Source organism: Silurus meridionalis, chromosome 19 (genome assembly GCF_014805685.1).
Source record: "Silurus meridionalis isolate SWU-2019-XX chromosome 19, ASM1480568v1, whole genome shotgun sequence".
NCBI classification, from domain to species: domain Eukaryota; kingdom Metazoa; phylum Chordata; class Actinopteri; order Siluriformes; family Siluridae; genus Silurus; species Silurus meridionalis.
The window spans coordinates 12230318-12254861 of NC_060902.1; the positions used below are offsets into that span (position 1 = coordinate 12230318).

The 24544-nt window shown below is 40.9% G+C and overlaps 1 protein-coding gene across 6 annotated transcripts in view; it reads right to left on the reverse strand.

Annotated features, from left to right (window-relative positions):
- The window catches only part of foxp4 (forkhead box P4), a 127137-nt gene that overhangs the window by 31493 nt on the left and 71100 nt on the right, over window positions 1-24544 (reverse strand). For 2 of the 6 annotated variants that reach the window (XM_046874934.1, XM_046874933.1), the window contains exons 4-9: window positions 21561-21683; window positions 15025-15111; window positions 10585-10674; window positions 8134-8281; window positions 3549-3753; window positions 1885-1983 (exon numbers count right to left, since the gene is read on the reverse strand). In XM_046874934.1, the coding sequence (XP_046730890.1) occupies window positions 1885-1983; window positions 3549-3753; window positions 8134-8281; window positions 10585-10674; window positions 15025-15111; window positions 21561-21683 (752 nt within the window). The remainder of the gene's footprint in view (window positions 1-1884; window positions 1984-3548; window positions 3754-8133; window positions 8282-10584; window positions 10675-15024; window positions 15112-21560; window positions 21684-24544) is intronic. The other 4 variants (XM_046874935.1, XM_046874936.1, XM_046874938.1 and 1 more) reach the window with 4 other exon arrangements.

A 24544-nucleotide genomic window follows, 5' to 3' on the forward strand; every position in this document is an offset into this window, starting at 1 on the left:
TCCACACTTTGTTATATTACAGTCTTATTCCAAAATTGATTAAATTCAGAATTTTGAGGAAAATACTGAATTTAAGTGCTTAGTGTCAATGTCCTGTTGGAAGATGAACCTTCGCCCCAGTCTGAGGGCCAGAGCGCTCTGGAGAAGGTTTTCATCGAGGATGTCTCTGTACATTACTGCATTCATCTTTCCCTCGATCCTGACCAGTCTCTCAGTTCCTGCCCCTGAAAAACATCCCAACAGCATGATGCTGCCACCACCATGCTTTACTGTAGGGATGGTATGGTATTGACGGTATCAAGACACAACGCTTGGCATTTAGGCCAAAGAGTTTAAGCTTTGTTTCTCGTGGTCTAAGAGTCCTTCAGGGGACTTTTGGCAAACTGCAGGAGGGCTGTCATGTGCCTTTTACTGAGGAGTTTACTCTACCTTCTAGAAGGTTCTCCTCTGTTTACAGAAAAACACTGGAGCTCTTTCAGAGTGACCATCGAGTTCTTAGTGGTTCTAAATTTCTTTCATTTAAGGATGATGGAAGCCACTTTGCTCATTGGGACCAATGCTGCAGAGATTTTTCTGTTCCCTTCCTCAGATCTGTGCCTCGATACAATCCTGTCTCTGAGGTCTACAGACAATTTTTTGGACTTCATAGCTTGGTTTGTGCTCTGACATGCACTGTTAACTGTGGGACCTCATTTAGACATGTGTGTGCCTTTCCAAATCATGTCCAATCAACTGAATTTACCACACAATCAAGTTGTAGAAACATCTCAAAGATGATCAGTAGAAACAGGATGCACCTGAGATAAATTTTGAGTGTCATATCAAAGGCTGAAAATACTTACGTAAACGTGATTTTTTTTTTTGTTCGTTTTTTTATGTTTAATACATTTGCAGTTTTGTGGAAAATAATGAATTGAATACATTTTGGAATAATGCTGTAACAAAAAAAATGGAAAAAGTGAAGCGCTGTGAATACTTTCCGGATGTGCTGTACTTTGCTCTCAGCTTTTCGAAATGTTCAAAAATTGTAAATCACGTATACTGTATATACACAGCTTCAGATGGGTTTTGAAGAGCTAACAGAACCTAGGGAAAAGGGGGGATGGTAGAGAGCCCACCGAGTGCTTGTTTAGTTTGAGACACTGCCATTGTGTTTGTTGTGGGTGGATCGGGTCTTCTGGTCTGGCTTCTGTAAAGACCCACAGCAGATTAGTGCGTGCTCTCTCTCTCGCTCTCTTTTTTTCTCTTCTCTCATCTTTCCAGCCACGTCTATCCATCTTTCATTTTAGGTCTGGCTCATAGCCACATTCTAGCATGTAGCGCAGAAGCCCCGGACCGCAGGATCCTCCGTCATGCGCCTGATTTCTGCTAAGCATGAAGAGGAGGGGAAGTTTGCGGTGTTTTTCGGGGGTCTGGGCAACTCGTCCCGAATCCACATCAGAATGGCGTTTAACGCGAAGCAGCTTGCTTGCAGATGAGGATCTCCTGATGTGGAAAGCGTACACACGTCGCGTACACACACAGACACACACACGCACGCACGCACACATGCTTCTTCTCTTCTGTCAGATGTGTTGGCAGTGGAGAGGCCACTCAATTCAGAAGCTGCTCTGACTCCAGACATTACAAACTACTGGCAACCACACGGTCCACATGCGCCATGCATTAGTCCTGCCGCACTGTTTTTCTTCTGCTTGGTGTGTGAGCGTGTGTGAGTATACGCGCGGACGGTGTGTATGTGTGGGTGTGTGTATATGAGAGAGGAACGGAAAAGGTTAGAACACCCATGAAACAAGGTAAATACACACCATCTCATCCAAACTCATTTAATATGGCAAGTGTGCATGTGTGTGTGTGTGAGAGTGTGTGTGTGTGTGTACTCACTGGGAACTCTGTAGTGGAGTGCCTTTGGAATAAGGGGTGAGATGCTCGTCACTGGACTCCCCCTTAGTGAAGGACGAGATCCACTCAAAGAGTCTTGCTCTTAAAAATGAAAAGAATCGATCAGAACATGATTGAGTGGCCACACACACACACACACACACACACACACACACACACACACACACACACACAATGTATCTTCCCCAACCTGTCTTCCTCGGTTGCTACTTACCATCACACCTTAGTCTCATTAGATTTAAACAACTGCACATTTATGCACAATACACATACATACATAGTTTAAACACACACACACACACACACACACGGCTAAACTAGCACGGGGGTGTAAGCGGCGTTATGGACACGCCACGCATAGACGCACTCGCTCTCGCATCAAATATGAAGTTAACCCGGAGCATTTTTACACCAGCACATCAACTAAGACCCTGACAGCACCGACTATGAAATATTAGAACGAAGCAAACAAAACACACACTTATAGGATACAGACCTTTTCGCCAGCGTGCCACGTACTCACAGGACGTGCTTCAACTGTGCTATTCATATCACACTCCAGATGTGCTTTTATTACCCCCTCATCATTTTTTTTTTGTTCAAACTTCTATTTGGATAATATTTCAGCCTCTCAACACACACATACACACACACACACACACACACACACACACAAAGGCTTATAGTCAGGGTCAAAAGCGATGCTTGTACTGAAATATGTATAACATTACTAGGATTTCTCACACAATCCATATTATGCATTAAAGCACCTTATTTTAAAGGACTCAATGACACACATCCTTTTGACATAAAAAAAAAATAAATACTACTTTCAGCTGAAGACACGATGTGTTTCATTTCATTCTGTTTTTATCTAGAAAGCTCAATGCTAACTAGAGAGATGCACGCTAGCTAAACAGATGCTAGCTGGAGAGCCACATGCTAGCTCTACGCACCTAGCTAAGCTCTTATTATCATGCAGTTATGCTATGCTCTGCTGAACTTTCTTGGAGAACATGTTTTAGATGTTTCAACATAACTCATATTGAAAGTTTGCATCATAAACCAGAACAACTCTGCAAACCAAAACAATTCTATTAATCACACATCCCTAAATATATCCCTGTTTCAAAGGTTCTATCCGCATCAAATATTTACGCTTTTAATGCTTAAATAAATGTTTCTTCTAAATTAATTAACCACATTAGCTACAATAAATAAACCCTAATTAATGTTTGACACACACACTCACACACACACACGAACATTCAACAGAACGAAGGTATTTCTGTATTAATTACCGTATCACGCATCACATCAACATATGTTCACTGAACACCAGGCTCTACATTTCACCATGATATCGAAGGTGTTTATACTTTAGATTTAATGATTTAATAGTATAACCATAGTATAAGTGCTAGCTTAAATTTAGTGCATATGTTGCGTATGTGGTATTAATGCTGATGTTCCTCATTTGTGCATGTTGCCTCATTTGTTGCATTTCATATATTGTGGTCATTTTTTACAAATAATAATAAAAAATTTCAATAACCCGTTGTTTTTAAAGGTTCCAGGGACAACAATGCCATGATGACGGCCAATCCCAGTATAGTTTTACACTCTTTTACAAGTCTTTAACTCACCTGTCTCTCTTTGGAGTGTGCATGGAGTTCTGTCCATTTGACAAAGGATGATGGGGGATCTGAGGTGAGACTTTGGAGGCCGTGTATGAGGTAGTGTTGGAGCTGTTGGTGCTCAGGTCGAGTCCCTCGTGCTTGATGGGTTCGTCTGCGTTCTGCACGCTCGCCACGTCCTTCCACAGCTGCTGCAGGTCCGTGGGACACATGGCTGTACGGAGACCGAAAGAGAGACAGAGAGAGCTTAGTTAAAAATAAAAATAGTCTCGAATGACATCACCATGCATCGAATCTAACCAGCAATGAGCTAAAATTTGGAAAGCAATTTGTCTCGAGAACTTTTTTATTATGGATCAGTAAGCTGGCCTTGGAAAATATTTCCTAAATGCTTTTTAAAACATCCAATGGTTCCACAATGTATAGAACAACATTATAATTATTTTCATTTCAGCACTGGCTTCTGTACTACTGAGATGTAACAGCCACAGGTGGGTGAGCCACTCCGAGTGCCTCTGTCATGAGTGATCAAGACACCTCTTCTTTTTATCACCCCGTCCCCTCCCCTCCGGGTCTCTCTGCCTTGAACAAGTGCCAGTTGGCACGGGGCTTCTCTTTGCTGGTACATCACAAAGCCTGGCAGCATGTTAACATTAGTGTGGCAAACCCGAAAACGCCAGGGACTTGTTAACATCCTGGGAGGGCGACAAAAAAAAAAAAGAAGCGAGGAGGCCCACTGGATGGCCAATTTCACCATGTTTTTGTTAGTTTTCAACCATTTCCACAATTCTCCAGGCCGTCCCTATTTGTAATTATGGCTGTCTCGACCAACTTGTCAGTGTCGGTCCTAATCTCGTCATTGGACTCTCTGGGCTCTGGTTTTTACAGCCCCCTTTCGAAAACCCTTTGAGTAGTTTTCCTTCCTTTCCTTTTCTCTTGCTAACGGAGAAGGAGGTTGGTGAAGCAGATTGGGGGCGAGTGAAGAAAGACAGGAGGAGGAAAGGAAGGGGGGGAGTCGATACTATCATACGCACACACATACACACACACCATAGCATTTCTGGCTCAAGCTGTTCCTGAAAGCCCACAGCCTGCAACGCTATCACATATGGCAGAAACTTAATAGCAATCCAAATATTATGTCTGGTGCATCGGCATTCCTGTCTCAGGCCGCGCCAAAATAAAGCCAATGATGGACGGCCGCACTTGCAGCTCTGGCCTGTTGTTCGCTCGGTCTTTCAGGATGGAGGGAAAGGGGAAGGGGATGGGGGGTTTGGGGGGGCAACTTGCGGGGGCACAGAGGAGTTCTGAAAATCGTGAACAGAACATGTAGCGAGCGAGAACCAGAGGCGAGGGCCAAGAGAGAACTGGCAGTTGTACCAAACGAAAGAACAGCCAGAGTGTTGGAGCAGATCCGGGCGCAGACGGAATGGTCTACCTACAGTGAAGTGTTTTTGTTTCTCACTTTCTCCCTGAAACACACATGCACGAAGGGCCAGGTGGGGCATTTCCTCTGTGGCTAGACTTCAGCACTTTCCCTAAATGTCCACAGCCACACCTCCTCAAACAAACACGAGCGCACACACACACACACGCACTTTCACTGCGAGACCAGCGAGCTAAGCACCCAAGAGAAGCCCATGCAATTCGAGAAATTTCCCTGAAAGAGTAGCATATGGTAGTGTTTTGCTTTCTTATGACAATAAGAAGACTTCAATATGTCATACTTGCAGGGTTTTTTCATTCTTATTATAATGGCTCTTGCTTCTAATACACGCAGTTGGGCGCCAGCGGTGGTGTCTAGGCACTGGATGACTGACTGTACTTTCGTCCACTTGGAAAAGATTTTAAATGACCTATTGAGATCCGGTCAGGTTTTATACCCCGCCTCCAGCTAAGAACAATTTAGACAGCCTGAATGTGAGGGATGAGGTGAAGAAAACTTTTCAGCAAAGCACTCTGCTGGAAATTTATGGCACAGTCAAATATTGTCAAAATATCTCTTGTTGAAAGTTGACAGCTTCTGGTTAAAAACAAAACAAAAAAACAAATCCAATGCTGGGTGTCTCTGCCACCCATGGACCAGAGGCAAAATCCTTTTTAATGGGGCCAAGCAAGAGCAGCAGGAACAATGTACACATTTGGCTGCTTGCGTTTGATAGAAGGCCTCTAATCAGGGAGGGATTGCTGGGGAATTCCGCGTGTTGTGGTCGGAGACCTCGATTTGATTGTTCCTGCCGATGATGTCAGCGTGAGAGGTGAGCATGACTAAGGGGCGAAAGCTTGCTGCTGGTCATAAGATCTGTTAGGTTTGACCTCTCCATCTGTCCACCATTCGGGTTAGTGTGTGTGTTATTCTGCTCCATTGTGTGCGCTACTGAGCCACTCGGGGCTGCGTCTTTATATATCAAGTTATATAAATATTCAGCCGTGTCAAGGGCAAAGAGAAGGAATGAAAGTCAAGTGCAGTAAAGTGGGTCCCTTTTGGAGTCCCTTTTTTTTTTACTGTGAAGCCTCCTTTTGTTCGAAAGTGGTGTGTGTGTTATTAGACAGGAGGCTCGATGAGGCTAAGTGAAAATAAAAATATATCATTTCCTCTGGCTGCTTCTAGACACACGCACAATTCTCCACAGAGACCAGAAAATTTTGTGGCATATTTACCTATTATCCAAATGACTGCTTTCCCAAACCAACAATCACGCATGTCTTTTTATCTTTTTTTTACAAGCTGATTAAGTTAACAAGCTTCATATGTGGCACGAGAGCATGTCTGTGATTGCGGTTTGCTCCGAGGGGGGGCAGGTTGGTCGGTGGGGGGACACGGCGGGGTGGTTTGATGTCATCCATCTCAGGCTAATAGACTGAGACGATTAGAGTGAGAGGCCCTGTTTTATGGCTGGCGTTATTAGCGTTCAGCACTGCGCACGTTCATGTTTATGGCAGGAGGTCAGCTGTGTGTGTGTGTGTGTGTGTGTGTGTGTGTGTGTGTGTATTAATGCTCAGTGCTATACATGTGTTTACAGCAAAGGGTCAAGTTCTACAGAGGGTTTGGCCAGCCTGGGTTTGCACTGACCATCTAGTAGAGTGCAAGGCTAAGAATACACAGAATACACATGCTGGGTTTATGTAGCCTGCCTGGTGTTACTCCTGGGCTGGTGAGTGTGGTGTGTGTGGCATGGGGTCTTTGTTTTCATAATCATTTCTAGAGGAAGGAGTGTGTGGCATCCCAAAGATTTGGGAGGTGAGCTTTTAAGACCGACCACCTGGACCAGGGAATTACAGGGATACGACTTGAAGATCTCTATGACAAAAAGTTTTCAGAGATTTCTTATTAAAGCAAAGTGTACCGTGAAACGTTTACAAAAAAACTGCCACTGTACACACGCATGTGAGTTTTGTGTAAAGTTTTTTGTCAAATTTCCTTTGAAACTGTTGCTTTATCTCGGCCAATTACGTCTTGCATTATGTCTTGTATCTTGTATTATTTCACAATTATATTGAATTAATTACATTTATAACGAATTAGTGAATTAACGTACTGATTCATTATTTAATTAATTTATTGCCTACTTTTATTAAATGTAATACATTCAATATAAAAGGATCATATTCACTTCTGAAGTGTGAGTCTATATAACTGCCAATGCACATTTCTCTACACTGTACAAGAACTTGGCTTTTTGAAGAGTTTTAACAGTTAACAACACTGCTATCTATCATCCATGGTTTTTTTTTAGATTTCCATTTTGCTTTTTTTTATTTTAGGCTTTTTACATTGAAATGAAGTGCACTGCAAAACATCCATTATTCCTGTAACCGCAAGTCTAAAAGAACAACCAATAAGTCTGTCATTTGCTTCTTTAATTCCCCAACCCAAAATGTTTTTTTTTTCCCATAACACATGTGATAATAATCAGATAATCGCTTAGAAGACAGTGTTAAGCTTCAAATAGTTTAGAAAAATAGTATTATATTGAATTGTCTATATATATATATATATATATATATATATATATATATATATATATATATATATATATATATATATATATATATACAAAACTATATTATTTACATTATATGCATTACATGTATGTATTATACAGTATGAGGCCAAGCGTTCTGTTATCCTTTATTCTATTTGGGTTTTTTTATCTGGCGAGATCGAATGCCAGTCCTACACAGGTCACCATACAGACAAAGGAATTAAAACCTGTGGGGGACAATTTAGAGTTTCCAATCCACTACCACCTGCTGACATGTTTTTGGGAGGTGTGAGGAAACTGGAAAACCCGGAGGAAATCCACAGGGACGTGTAGGACTTGAAAAAACGCATGCATATGATACCCCAAGCTCAGAATCAAACTGAACCAAACGTTCACCTAGGCAGTGGAACACAAATAATTGATTTTTCATCATTTTTCTTAAGTCTATGATTTCAATCAGGATGTCTAATGTCAAAACTTCTAAATCAAAGCCATCATCAAACAAGTTCGTGGGGGTGCTCTTCTAATTCTAACAATGAGCAGAATGATTTCTGGTGTCAAGATGACTCTATTATTGTGTTAAAAGAAAGTCGGTGGAGGGGGTGTACCTTGCTGCAGGCCCTGGATGGGGACTTGGCCAGGCTGGATTCCAACAAGGCCTTGCCTCTGAAGGTTAAGAATGTGCTGCTGCTGCAGCTGCTGCATCTGGATCAGCTGCTGTTGGAAAGCCAGCTGTTTGCTGCCCAACTGTTGCTGCTGGAGAGAGAAATAGAAACATTCGAAACGATCAGAAATATGAAGGGGAACAATAAAAAAAAAAAAAAAGAGTGGCAAAGAGGATGGGAGGGACACTCATTTGCTTTTATAAGCCTGCAAACCTCATGTTTAGATAAGACACATCCTGGAATAGAAAGATTTTCCCCTTCGGTCATCATCACACTTCCTGAAGTGATGGAAATCGAACGAGTGGCTAAAAGAGCAGGATTGTGCGTTTCCTCGAGTCAAAGTATGTTTAGAGTCGTTGGGAGATAATAGTAGATGCGGGCGTGAGTACACCATGTGGTCTGGCAGCACACACACACACATGCACACAAAGCCGCAGTCAGAGCAGCATGTGTAGCAATCTGTAAGAATGAGGGCCCTACGCAAATTAACACACCAATAAACAATGACAAACGACATCTGCGTGTGTTGTTGCGCGCGGTGCCAAATTACGCGACATCAGATGTCTGACGTTTTTGCAATAAAGGCACGTTTCCACTTTCGCCACGCATTCGAACAAACTCGCTCCAGTCTTTAAGGAGTCTTTAAGGCAGTTCCAATCCATTTATGGAAAAGGCCATATTTTACTGAAATAGAAATAAGCCTTAACACTCCACATAGAATAAGAAAAGTGAGGAGAGGAGAGGAGAGGAGAGGAATGAAAAGGAGAGGAGATGATAAAAAAGAAAAGAAGAGAGGGGAAAAGGGGAGAGAAAAAGAGGAAAATTAAAGGAGAGGAAAAAGAGGAGAAAAAGAAGAGAGGAGAAAAGTGGAGGAGAGGAGAAAGGATAGTAGATGAGAGAAAAATGAGGGGAGGAGAAAAGAGAAGAAAATAAAAAAATTTGAAGGAAAGAGAAGAGAAGAGAAAAGAAGAGAAGAGGAAAAAGAAAGCAGAGCGTTTTACCATTCGTTATCAGAGCTATGACATAAGGGCTGGAAAAGACATGAGGAGATCACGGCTTCTCGGCTTCATCAAAAGCACTCAGGCTGTTTATTTGAAGCATCTCTGATCTCTAAAGTCAGAGCTAGACTACACACACACACACACACAAACACACACACACAGATCTATCTATCTCTGGCATTGAGAAGTGCAGATGCGGGATTTGTGAAGTCAAGACAAATGTGTATAAGCGTGCTTTTTTGGAAATCATTTCTTTTCTCTTTAAAAAAAAAAATTAAATAAAACTTTTATGTAAAAATAAACAAAAAAAATTTGGTAAAAATCTAAGTATATATATATATATATATATATATATATATATATATATATATATATATATATATATATATATATTTATTCCTAGTTACAGAGTTTAAGGCTAATTATAGAATGACTTAGCTGCATTAGTAATAATGTCCGTAAAAGGTCCTTACAAGGATGGATAGTAAGTGTGTGTGTGTGTGTGTGTGTGTGTGTGTGTGTGTGTCCAGGGGTAAGGGTGAGCACCACAAACTACATGGTATGTGCTGATAACGCCAGGCAGTGTCGCCGTGATAAATGTCCTCTTTCCTGAACAGCTTTTCCAACGAGACACTTTTTGATGTCCCCCCAATGCAAGATGGACCTTATCACATGCCAGATAACCGAGAACAAGGAGAACAGTGGAGAGGGATAAAAAAAAAAAAAGAGAGAGAAATAAATAAATAACATGCGCTAAGGAAGGGAGTCATGAGGGGGGAGGGGGAAAAAAAACAACAACCCCAGACTAGTTGGGTGAAGTTTATTAAGCAGGGCTAAAACCAGCCAAAACACTACTGCACTCAGTCTGAGACTTTGAACAAATCCATGGCTAATAGATTGCAGATTGTGCGCTATTAGCCACAGATCACAGGCAGATTGTGCGTTATTAGCCTTAGATTACATTCGGACCGGGTCTTGCTATTAGCCACGGATCACATTCAGGCTGCACGTTGGGACACTTCGCTATTAACTACACATCACTTTCGGATTGTATGTCATTAGCTCCAGATCATGTCTGGATTATGGAGCGTCGCAGCCCCATTCGCTGCGTTAGGGGCAGGTGGGCTACATACATTTATTTTTTTAAAGCATGTGGGATTTATGTATAAATGCAACAGTTGTATATATGCAATATGTTGGATGTAAAAGTTTGTACACCCTAATAATATGAAAAACTGATTAATTTAAAAGAAACAAGAACTACACAATTAGTGATTCTAAAAAATAAATAAATAATAAGAAAAAAAAAAACTGATCCTCGTTTGATTTTTCCACTAACTTTTATTTTCCCTTCAGTCGTTTATAGTGGCTTAGAGATCCACCTTTTAATTACCTTGCAAACGGTTGTCCTAAAGACTTCGAAATCTTGTCTTGATATTCCTTGTTGTTGGTTTATTGACTGATAAGTGCTCAATGGAAGCTGCTAAAGAGATAAAGCAGTTGTTAACGGAGATAACCATAAATATAATCGGCAGCTTAGACACACTATGGTAATATTTCCTACTATGTAAACGATTTAGCTCTGAATCAGAAAGCATCATCATCATCATCATCATCATCATCATCATCATCAACATCAACGAAACAGAAAACGGAACACTTGAACCCTGTAATAAAAATAGAATTAAGAGTATAATCAGAGTACAATTTCAGCACTGCGATGCCAATGAGGCTCCTGCTTCTAGTATAAGTGATGAATAATAGTCTAAATTCATTATCATTTATTTCCCATAAGCACATTTTTTTCAGCAGCATTGAGCAGCTGGTCATCATTTGGATCGTGCTTTTTTTTTTTTTTTTCTCATTCGTCGTATCTCTGCGCCACTCTCAGACGTTACACCTGTTTCGCATCTGAAGAGCAAAATGGAAACAAGGTCAGACAAAATGACAGGAAAAACAAAACGTGCTGGAAGGAATTAGCAGAAACACACAGCTTTCTGACTCCCCTGATTCTGTGGTCCGTGTTTTTTTTCTTTTCTTTTTTCACTCCTACTCTGTCCATCCACCCCCCTTCATCTCTCTGTCCATATCCTCCTCCCTCTGTTTTTTTTTTTTCCCCTTCTCTCTAGCTCGGTCTCCTGGGACACGGTTCGAGTTCTTTAACACATTGTGTCTGCGCACTGTTTACATTAGATGCACTCGAGTGGCCAAAGCTAGCGGAGGAGCGCGCCTGTCAGCTTGATTTATGAGCACATCAAGCAGAGTTTGGGCACGCCAGCTACGACTGACAGGCCCACTTCATTAGGCTGACTCCGGGCTGACTCTGTGGCCTGAGCATCAAATGCGCACACGCGCACATACACATATACAGTCAGACAGACAGGGAGTGAGTGAGCGAGAGAGAGAGAGAGAGAGAGAGAGAACCAAAGAACCAGGCAAGAAAAAAAAAGTTTCAAATACAAGAATTGACAAACGTGAGTGGTAACTGTCTCGCACTCGATCTCTCACCTCATGCGCATGCCGCTACCCTGACAAGCAATTACAGCTTGCTTTACTGAGACAGAGAGCGGACTTCAGGCCGCTATTCATTTTTTTTTTTTTTTTTTTTTTTTAAATGCATTTTCAAGTCTCGAGTTTTAAGTGGCCCTGTCAGAACTTTTTGACAGTCGTTTTTTGTTCTTTGATGCATCTATGCAAAGCTTAAAGAAAGGCACAAGACTCATATGATTATAATCTACTATTTATACTCGTGCATTGTGCAGAGAAGATGAATGTCTATGTGTGCTGTAGAAGTACTGAACAGTGCTAGGTATTTATATGAGTGAAGGTCTATAAGAGGATTACGTGCACTTTGTAATGTATGCCTTTTTTTAAATTTTAGATTCTGAACACTCACTGCTAATGTGTTCGAGCTATCCAAACAGGATTCCCAAATGAATATTCAGTACTTTTGATTTAAAAAAGTTTTTGAATACTCACCTAGATAAACATGCTAACCCGACAGGTGTTCTACAAGGTGTTTTAAATGATGTTTTTTTCTAATATTTATTCACAGTTCACTCCTCTTTCTAGCCAGATCACTGATTAACTTTAACCTGACAAAATTTCTCTGAGGATTTTTTGTATTATTTATAGATTTTGATACTTCAGAATCTTCACTGTGAAAGGGTTCGGGCTAGCTAATATATGCTATGCTAATAGTAATTCTAAAAGGAAGATTACCTGAATGTAATCCTATGCTAACTGGGTTCGAACTACTATAAGTCACACAAGCTAACGAGCTAAGTGGAGATTTCTGGGAGACGTTCCTAAGTTATTTCCATAAATGCTAACTAACAAGAGCTAACCTGCCAGAGGTACTGAGAACCCAAACTAACTTTTCAGAACATGTTCAGAATCCTTACTGCTAATGGGTTCTTATAAAATACAACTAATCCGATAGGATTTCTAATCAAGATTTTTGGATTTCCGAAGAGATTTTCAGATATTCCGGAAAAAAAAAAAAAAAAGACGTTGTGGACAATTTGTGAAGTAAAATCTTTCTGAATTCTTATAAAAGTAAAAAAGAAAAAAAAAACCCTTGCTTATTTTTGAAGACATTTAAAACTCCAAGTGGGATTAGCTACTCTTAATAAATATACCCCCTGAGCTTTCACAGCACTCAAATGACCAGTTTGGGGTTCTGAAGTTGCCTGGAGGAGCTGCTTTCGTTTTTTTCACACTTTCTCGCTTGAGCACCTCTCGTTTAGTCAAGCACGGGCACCACTCTTCTCCCTGTGGTGCCCTCTGCACACTCAACACACACACACACACACACACACACACACACACACACACACACACACACACACACACACACAAACCCTAACCCCAGTGTGCATTCATCCACCCAATACACAAACCCCATGTTCTCCTATCTATATAAGCAATATTGTGTATTCTGCCAGCCTCAAAACTTATCCTGAGAAACACAGAGATATAGAGGGGGAGAAAAAAAACCTGGTTTCCAAAGTGTGTAAATGTGTCACTGTCACGTGTACCTTTCTAACATCCATCGTTTGTTTGTCCTAAGATACCTTGTTGTGTATTTGCCATGCATATATTTTATCAGTCTCAACACATGAGCTGCATCTAACAGGTCTTAATCCATCTTTGCCATTATCTCAAGAACTTGATCCTTACTCGTTCTCGTTCTCGTTCTCTCTCTCTCTCTCTCTCTCTCTCTCTCTCTCCCTTCTCCTCTTCTACAAACAGTTTTTCAGCACATTGTGTTACTGCACTTTTTACTGCTCTGCTAACCGAGGCTAAAAAACTCACAGTTATTAAGCCTATATGGACTTCTGATTTTCTGGCCCTTCCTGTCTAAAGTTATTGTTGATTGTACACACCCACACACACACACACACACACACACACACACACACACACACACACACACACACATACACACCGAAAAAAAAAAAAAGACCAAAATTCTTTTACGCTTTTGTAATTGTTTTTCCTCCCAGTGCAGAGTTGACCAAACAAAACACTCCACCCACACCTCTGAAACTTCTCTTAGAACAAATGTTATGAACCATGATGTCCTGAGAAAACGCTTAAAGCCTGTCAAATCCCGACTAATTTTCGCATCCGAAAAATGACAAAAAAATTATCTTCTTCAAGGTGGTGTTTATTTACTTTATTTATCTACTTGTGTGTTTGTTTTTTACACTTCTTTTAGATTTGATGACCATCAATGATCACCAATTGTTTCATTAAAGTATAATTTTTCTTCAAAAATTGATTGTGCTGTCGGTTGTACATGTAAAATGCATAAAATGAAAAATGTATTAAAAAAAAAAATTTATTAAATAAAAATAAATCAATAAATAAATCAAAAAAACATTCTTTCAATCGTATATGCAATGCGGTGAGCACCAAAATAAAATATGATATATTACAAAGTACAAACAAAAAGAACATTTTAGTCACATGATCACAATCTCTTTATATTCATACTCCATCACCTGTGCAAACACACACACACACACACACTAGACCAGGTTATGGTTTGTGGCTCTATGGTTTGTGGGTCTATATTCAGGTTCATAATAGTACAGCTATAATAGTAAAAAGAAGGAGTGGGTCAATGAAACACCCAGTGCTAGTAAACAGAACTAAGCTGCACGTGTTTGTGTGTTTAACTGACAGAAAAACGAGTCGGGGGAAAAAAACGCTAAAATAAAGAAATGCAGACGGACTGATTTCATTCACGCGTTGGATTAGTGTTGATCTCTGAATCCTTTGTTGTCTTTTTGGCCGGATCCGGCATGTTCCCACTCACCTTCATTAACCAAAAGCTCGCCTTCTCCTTTCACGCTCCCTCCACGGACAATTAAAGAGCTCTACAGCTTCGCCAGAGAGCAGTAATAGGGATTTTCCACTAGGCTTAGCAAGCGACGACTTGTAAATTAATACTTAACGAGTATTAGCAATAAGACCTCGTCGAGGTTTGGAAAACGGCTTAGCGTATTGGAAAAAAAATATATAATACAAATCCATACTCCCCTGATGTCTTAAGATGTGTTTAGATCACAGATGAAGCTAAGCTGATGAAAAGAGAATGGAGTCGCATAATAAAAAAAAGCCTTTCGCGTTAACAGAAAGACTCTCTGGACTACACAGTGATGACTATTTGAGATTTTCGGAATATTCTGGTCGCTCTGTGTGTAAATGTGTGGGTTTCTGTAAGATTAATAGGTGAATGCTAAACTAGTATATGGAGTGTAATTGTAGAGAAAGTGCACTAGGAAATGGGCTGAGTGAGTGAGGGGTAGTCTGAAGGGCTCACCTCTTTGGCATGCTTCCCTACTTGCTGCTGTTGGCTGAGAAGCTGGAGATGCAGCTGTTCCTGCTGTTTCTTATAGTACTCCTGCAACTAAAGCAAGACAAGAGGGGAAAAAAAACAAAGTTGGATGAAACCGGATAGTATTTGGGTAACCAGACTTTTATTTTTAAAGTTGTTCTTCAGAGCAGATCATGCATGGAAATGCGAGTAGATATCCTTGTATCCATGGAACTCCTTATTCTCAGTATTTATCCTTCACATTCAGTTCAGCTGAAATAAAATGGCATTGGGTAAGCTTTGAAGTAAAAAGAAATGTAAATGGTAGCACCACTGAATCAGTGAAGAATAGAGAACTGAAATTACAAAATACATTGCAAATCATCACATCACCAGGAAATAGGTTGTCAAAAATGTACAGTTGGAAAATCAAAAAAAGTACTAGATCTGCAAATAAGCTGCCACTAGAAAAAGCTGACTAAAAAATACCACACTGGACTCAACTATGTCTCTGCCTCTACAAAACATAACTTCAAAAAACTGATTCGATCCAATCGATACATTAACTCAACCAAAAACTCTTTAAACCAAAAGCTACTAAAAGCTGACTGCACCAAAAACTGAAAATAGTATCGGAAAAGCTGACTCAACTCTATCAAAAAGCTGACTCGAAAAAGTATTTTCCATAACCAGACTCGACTCTGCAAATGTTCACCTCAACCAAAAGTTGGGTCTAAACATACTTACCATAATATACTATATGGTTATGTACTGAAAAAAATATTTTTTTATGTTTTTTTTATTTTATTTTGAATTGACTTTTTCATTCATAGAGAATGAAAACAAGCATGACAGTGATGTACAGTATAACTCACAAGAACTTGCAATAATCTTTTTCTACCAGAGGGGTCTCCAAATCCACAAATGTTCCCTTGTATCATTTAAAGGGGGGAAAAACACATAATGCTCCAAGCACACGAACCACAGTACAAGAACACATCTTACAAAAAGGATCAGAAAACACTTCAGTAAATCCCAAATTATATCAAGGTGTACAAGAGGAACAAGACCTTTAAATTACTTCATTAATAAAAAAACTAAAAAAAAACCCACATCTCTCTTCATACAAGAAAATTCACACTACACCTCAACAAAGTCACACTATATCACTTTGTGTTCTGTAAAAATAAAATTTCGAAATAATGCACAATGGATGTAGGGATGCAAGAACCGTTCATTGAAAGTTCTTGACGACTGTTCTGCTGTAGAAAGTCATATAGAACAAAAACGGGCCTTTTGTGATAAAAAGATTTAAATAAAAATATCTGCATCCTAAACATTCCAACCCCGACCTCATTTTTTTCAACAAAAAGTAATGAATCCGGGCGTAAATTTTCCTGCAACGTGGCACACAGACAGGCCTTGTTATTTACGACCCACTCGGCTGCAGCACCTGTCTTGTGAAACCATTATAGACTATCTGCTTTTTTTAAGATGATGTGCGACGACTTGCTATTTTACGAGTAGAGTCGAGTGCTGAGCCTGATCTTGGATCTGTCTGTGTGTGTGTGTGTGTGTGTGTGTGTGTGTGTGTGTGTGTGTGTGTTTGTGTATGTGTGGTGGGGGTACAAAAAAAGGCTTTATTGGTGAGCAAAGGTGGCGTCATGTGTATGATTTAAACCTATGTCTGTATAATAAGCAAGTTTTAATAACCTGACAAACACACACACACACACACACACACACACACACACACACACACACACACACACACATATATATATATGCCGCTTTTAGCCCAGAGGTAAAAATCTCTAAAGCATATACACTGACACTTTCTCAGAAACTCAGCAGTGTGTTTGGCCCTGGGCACGGGAGGAGGGTGGTTAATAAAGAACATGAATGTGTGTTTACACGCCAGTTACTGATTTAAAGCTAAACTGAACATGACTCAGTCTTTATACACAGGTAAACACTGCTGTGTGTGTGTGTGTGTGTGTGTGTGTGTGTGTGTGTGTGTGTGTGTGTGTGTGTGTGTGCACATGTGTGTGTGCGTGTGTTATCACGGGGAAACACTTTGCTGCGACACACCTTGCCAACTCAGATTACAAGCTTTCAAGAGATGTGTGTGTGTATGTGTGTGTGTTGGGGGCATTATGCTGAAGATTGTGTTTCATCCTTTCGAACAATGGAAGGGAGATAGCGAGATTGTAAAAGCCGTGCAGGAATGCGTAAGAGAACACGAATGTTTATCTGTCTGGTTATTCATTAAATAAAAAACGTTAAGGAAAGCATATCCAAAACACACGCTTTATTTTTAGCATTTCGATTTCGCTTGATGTTTATCACTGGTTTAAATCGAAATCAGGAAAAAGGAAAAGATCTTTTGGAATCTTGGAAGTTTAAAGCATGAAAAAGTTGATAGACGTGGATGATGTGCTGTTTGCTTTACATCAATAATTCTAGGGTAAGGGTTAGAAATATCGAATGTAGATTAGTTTAACATGTTTAAAAACAAGGTAGAACCAAGGAGAATGTTTCGATGTTTAGAGTAAAAGCACTATAATTTCCCATTTGAGCGAAGTGAGAAAGAGATTTGTGATGAAATCAATGAGACCTTAGACTATATATAAACCAGAACCTATGTATTTAGGGGCCAAACACAGCACACCATGACCGAGAAGAAGTAGAATAACAGTCTTTTATAGGTTAAATGAAATCCTTATATGTCTCAGTCGATCCGTCTTGATTGGGATTGACTGTGTGTCAAGAAAGGTTTTTAAACACCTGACCATAAGATTTGCATGTCCTTCTTATTCCACATTTACTCTTTCTCAGCTGCAATCTTTATGTGTTTCACTAGATTTTGGAGTATGCGTGTTGAGATTTGTGCTCATCAGCCGCAAGGGCGGTAGTAAAGTCAGGTACTGATGTAGGTGAGGGGAAGAGGCCTGGGTGCTTTCAGCATTCCAATTCACACAAAAGGTGTTCAATAGGGTTAAGGTCAGATCTCTGTAGCAGGCCAATCAAAATCTTGTACTCCAACCCATATCTTCATGAAGCTCCATTTGTGCACAAGGGAACTGTCATGCAAATTTGGGTCTCCTGGTTCAAGTGAAGGGAAAATGTAATGCTACCTTATCCAAAGACATCCTTTGCAATTGTATGCCTCTAAGTTGGTTGTAAGAGTTTGGGAAAGAAACACATTCTACTTCACTCAATTCCCTCCGCTCATTAAGAATGATCCTATGCTTCTACTTTTCTCTGTTAAGCTCTCTTTCAAGCATTTTTGCAGGGGCTTGCGCCATCCTCTCCGGCACCCTTGTTTTACATCTGTCTCTAACCACAGCCAATGAGGAGCCGTAATTTTTTCCTTTCCATTTATTTTAAAAATGTTAATAAACATATCGGCAGGATCTTTCTTGAGATCGGTCTGACACAGATATAGCACGCATGGTATAGCCTGAACATAGTAAGGGCTATAGGGCACTAGAGAAGCAGGGGGAACATAAAACTCCCTCTAAGCCTCTGATCTGTGATGATCCTAGCGAAGGAAATGAGGCATAATGAATTTAACCGACGCTGACTCTATAAAATGATGTTGAGAGCAAAATATGCGGATGGTCTCAGTGAAAAATGGTGACCTTTTCGGACCTGTCACAATGACTCTCGCACCGTTAGTGAGGAAACTGCGATGCTTATTTCCGTGAAGATGCAGATCATGACTGTACTGCTATGAAATCCTAGTTCGCTTCGGATGGAAAGTCTTTTCCCGTTAAGTAGTGAACAAAACATGAGGGACCTCCACCTTCGCCTTGCAGCTTTTCGTCGTTCGTGCATCAAACTAAGACAAATCCGAGCCAACGACAAGGGTGTTCCCTGATCATGACTTACTAACAATGTGAGCACCAACTGGCCCACAGACTAGAACTTGGCCTGGAAAACCCGGGCCATAAAACACAAAGTGTCTATGTGCTGAGACGAAATGTATTTCTTTGTCTTTTTTTTCCGAAATACATTCGAAACCTCCCTTGAGCTGACCCCAATCTTGATCCAAATCAGACATGAGCTGCTTTATTGAGGAATACGGTATTTTCTCCGACACGCACAAAGAATGCAAGCTACTAGTAAAGAGTGTCTCACATGGTCAAGCTTCAGACCACCTTAAAAAAGGAGTTAGCCAGCTGAAGCCGGCGGCTAAACTCTATTTAACGCACCGGAGCCACGTCGGATCCAATATGTCGCCGGTCTCTCTGGATGGAGTGAAAATTTCTCCTCCATGCCTGGCTGGCATCGGCCCCCTTTTTTCGACCACTCACCCTCTCATTACCCCCTTAATCCATGCCCGCGTCGAGCTCGGCGCTGCTGAGAATAATTAAAAGGATAATTAAGGGCTTTTTTTTTTAATGATTTGATTCAGTGGACCCCTTTCAAGTTAACCACACGCCTTTTCGAACGCGTTCACCTTAGACTCCCATTATTGTGACCTTGGCTTTTCTGTAATAGCGAGAAGACTGAGAGGAAAAAAATATATATATATATATATTTAAAATCAGCTGGGCTGTAATTAAGGTTTGGGGGGATGTAAAGGTTAACTCATGCATAAACACATTCGGACGCACGTTCTCGGGTATGTTTAATCATATGTCTATGAATGCTCATATTAGAGGAGGGGAAAACACTTTTTTTTTTTTTTGCACATGCTGAGATAAAACTCGTGGTTTATAAAAACAGCGTGTGCAACATAGAATATACTGCTATTAGCGCTAATCTGTTCGACAGGCTGACTTGTAGAGCACCTTTGACAACCTTTCAATGTATTGTTATAGGAAAAAACTACAAAAAAGAATTCATTTCGAGTCTCTATTCACCTAGCATGGACATAATTCAACCATGCTACAGTTCTGTTAGACTAAAACGGCCTACATTCATTGTTTCATGGGTAAAATTGACTATTTTTTACATATCGAAACCTATACCACATCCGTAACCCATGTGTAAATACTACGGGTGTTATTTCACATAATACTGTAAAAAATATATAATGGAAAATCTGCTTACTTTAAGTCTACTTGTTCGTTTTACTCAAAGATATTTGCAAATGAACCTCCAATTGTGTACAACACTTCCTTCAGAAGGAGAACTACTTCTTATCAACCAGAAGATTGGGTTAATACACGTCTCTGTTAGATTAGACAAGGAAATGAAATGAAGTGGCAAACTAGAGAATGACCTCATTTCGGCAGGAGGTTAAAAGGCCGAGAGGCGGAGCTTGGGGTTGAGCTAGCGGCGCTGCGTTAAATATTTGAGAGACGTGCAAGAGGTGTTTGTTCTTTCACGTCTGCCTCAGAGGGGGCCACGCCTTTGGACCCCGGGCAACGGCGCGAGATAACACGAGGAGTCGGAGTCGGTAAACACAGAAAGGGAGGGAGAACGAGAAGGAGAGAGAGATACTGAGAGAGTGAAAGATAGGAGGGAGAGAGAAAGAGAGAGTGTCACATAGGCTTTCCATGGCTGGCGGCACACAGACTTGTAGAAACACGAGCCAAAAAGAGAAGTAGGCATAGACAAAGCTCACAAATGCTAAGTATTATATATTAAAAAAAATTTTAAACTACATACACGGCTATCAAAGCACTCGTTCCCGGGCATGTCTGTTAGTCAGGATGATGTTTCAGCAACTCGGTTACATTACATCCCCAATCGAGTACTCTCTTAACACCAACCGCATCTAAATACACCATGGATATGCATGTACACGAGTGGGTCCATAAAAGACCTGGAAGCGTTTGGAGTCGTAAAGAATAAAAGAACGTCAGTTCAAGACTTCCTTTAGCACATTTCGGTGCCTGCGCTGACTTGGCAGACAGACTCGGGGAACTAATTTGCACTGGAAGTGCGTGTGATTAAAACAGAGTAAAGCTGCCGAGTAGATTAAGAGTCTCAATTAAGATGGGCGAAGGAGGAGGTGTGCAGTAAAACAGTGCAGGATTAAAATCGTATACAAGATCTAAGTGTGTGTGCGTCTGTCTGTCTGTCTGTCTGTCTGTCTGTCTGTCTGTCTGTCTGTCTGTCTCTCTCTCTCTCTATCTATCTATCTATCTATCTATCTATCTATCTATCTATCTATCTGTCTGTCTGTCTGTCTGTCTGTCTGTCTATCTAGGCATGTTTCAGTATCATGATGGGGACCCAGTGTGGCCACAAGAATTCTAATATCTGAAAGTACTTTTTTATATTCTAATACATATATATAAGTGTGTGTTTAGATTTTTGTGCATGTATGACACTTGATTGTGTGTGTGTGTATAGCATGCTTCCATATCTTGATAGGGACCCAAAGTACAATAATATCTGATAATTCTTGCTGTTTAATATAAAAAAAAAATGCAATTAATCAAAAATAAGTGTGTGCACATGTGTCTGATTCTAAATGCATTTTTTGTCCATGTATGACACATACTTGATTTGTGTGTGTATATGAGGTGTGTGTGTGTGTGTGTGTGTGTGTGTGTGTGTGTGTGTGTGTGTGTGTGAAGTACCTGTTGCAGCATGAGAGCCTGCTGCTGCTGGAGCAGCGCCTGCAGCTGTGGAGGTGAAAGAATCTGCTGCATCTGTTGAGGAGTGATCATCTGCGGGGTCATCATTGCCATGGACACAGGCACCTGACCAATCACAGACAGACACAGCCAGTGAGTGTGTGTGTTTGTGTATATACACTCATTCAGAAAGTGCGTATTTGTTACAACGCAATGAAGCTGGAAATCTGTGGTACTTTGACGTCAATAACGTTAGCAATTTGTTATATAAGAAATGCTCTGTAATAGGAAAAAAAATAAGCTGTGTAGCATTAAAATGTCAGCTCTGTGCTGGAATACGTGGATACCTCCGTCCCTGAGCGCTGACACTGGAGCACCTTTAATCTCTACACCATCCAAACTATTTCTTAAGAACGGAAAAAAACACACTGTTGCCATAAAGCTACAGTATGTTGTCATAAAGCTGTCAGTTGTTCACAATGAGCAAATATTCTTTAGCTCTGATTGCTTATCTGAACCAAAAAACTTCAACACCAACACACACACACACACACACACACACACACAACAGCATGCACAGGCACATTATTATAGGCTGCTACTGACAGAATCGAGCCTTTGTCAAAAATAACAAACAACTCGATAAGATTGCTATCAGGAAACAGCTTGCAACAGTCTGGAAAAGAGAGCGCAATTTGCTCAATGACAGCGAGGCGTTAAAACGAGCGGAGCGATGATTATCTTACTCCAAATATGCTGTGAGTGCGAGTGAGAGAGAGAGAGAGAGAAAGAGACAGAGAAAGGAAAGAGAGAATTTAAGAATGGGTTGGAATTAAGGGGGGGATTTGCAGTAGAAAAGAAAAGGACCTGTGAAGCACGTCTGTGGTATGCTTCCTCGAATTCTAGCATCGTTGTGTGAGCACGCACACACACACACACACACACACACACACACACACACACACACACACACACACACACAAACAGAGAGCGCACAGCTTAGCCGCTCCACGGGGTCCCATTTATTTTCCTATTTACTGCTCAAGGGCCATAACTGATTATCTCTCCGCAACTGCTCAATAAAAATAAAGCTATTTACAGGCGACGGCTGCTTGAAGCTCGAAATATGAGAACAAATTACAATCCGCGTGATATATACATTTATCTAAACGCTGTACGCAACAAAGGGTTGAGGGGAGACGACAGCAAGGCTGCAAATTTGATCTGGATTCATTTGTTTTGAGGCGATGCTAGAGCGTGCAGTCGATGTATTCGGAAAGAGAGAGAAAGATAAAGAGAGAGTGAGAAGAGGGAGAGGGAGCGAGAGAGAGAGAGAGAGAGAGAGAGAGAGAGAGAGAGAGAGAGAGAGAGAGAGCTGTCAGTGGCAAATTAAATCTGTAAGGGTCTGATTTGACTTTGTAAACAAGATGGGTGGTAAATATGAACACACTCGTTCCCTCTCCCCCTTTCTTTCCCTCCCCTCTCCCTCTATCTAAGAGAAGAGGATAACGGCTCCCTCGCATGTGGTTATCAGTTTGGAGAGAGCGGCTCGGCGAGCCTTGTCCAATCCTTTATTGTAAACCCGGCATATCGTGATCAAACGAGTCATCCATAACCTAACACACTCAATCATGAAATCCCTCCAGTGAAGGGGAAAAAGGGGAGAGGAGACCACATTATGCACTCCCCGAGCTCGCCCGATGCTTGTGTGTATGCCTGTGTGTGTGTGTGTGTGTGTGTGTGTGTGTGTGTGTGTGTGTGTGTGTGTGTGAGCCCGCTTCAAGTGGAAGTGTGCGTCATGTGGAGCCGCTCTATCACGCTCGTGGCGGCGGCAACTTCAGGCAAGTCCGGGCTCAGCCGCTCTGAAATGATATCATATCTCCGATGGTGATGTCTGGCTGCTATTAAACGAAGGTTAAATATGATAAATGTGTTTGGTGCCAGGCGTTCAGATACAGAGTCGCCTCGAGGAGGTTTGGCAGCCTTGCTAAGTGACTTCAAGCTAAGAGTTCAAGTGCCTTCCAATTAGATCCTAGGAATGTACCGAGAAGGGGGTGTGTGTACATGTGTGCTTGTGTGTGTGTGTGTGTGTGTGTATATCTAATCCCAAACAGTTAAATGTTTTTGTAACCTAAAAGGACCAACTTTTCAGCTTCAGCACCAAAATCACCTTTACCTTTCCAGCATTTCCAGATGCCCGTATTCAAAACGACTTGACAATGATATCATTCATACAGCTGAGAAGTTGAGGATTAAGGGCTTTGCTTAGTGCTAGTGGGATTTGAACTCATGACCTTCTGAACAGTCCAACATCTTAACCCTACCCCTTCCCCCAAAATCACTCCTTCTTTAGAACCAAAACCTGGTGCAGAAGAAGCATTTTGGGGCATTGTCGCCATGACAATTCAGTCCGTCCGCCACATTTATGGGTTTTTAACATTTTATTACATTCATAACTGAACTGGGTTTTTTTTTTTGCGGGTTTTGATAGTCGTAATGCATGAAATACTGTGCATGCCATCCTATTTATCATTTATCACTCAGAATATATACTTTATTATAAAAAAGGTCTAATATAGTAAACGTCCATCGCGCATGCACCGTAATGTCGCAAATTTGAACCGTGCCAAATTTGAATAATTGAACACAATAAACAATGCAGAGATCACAGTTGAACTTTTGGTGAAACTGTCCATCCGTGGCATGGCAATAAACATTACATATTCCTAATGCATTATAAATGTATTCTATTATATACTATACACATATGGACAAACGTTTATGGGCACCTGACCATAAGATTTGTATGTTCTTTTCCCATCCGCTGCTACCTTTAGCCCATAGTTGCTGTAATAATAACCTCCAATCTTCTGGGAAGATGTTCTACTAGATGTTGTAGAGATTTGTGCTCATTCAGCCACAAGAGTGTGAGTAAAATCAGGTACTGAGGTGCTGTAGTTGAGGAGGTCTGGGGAACAGTCAGTGTT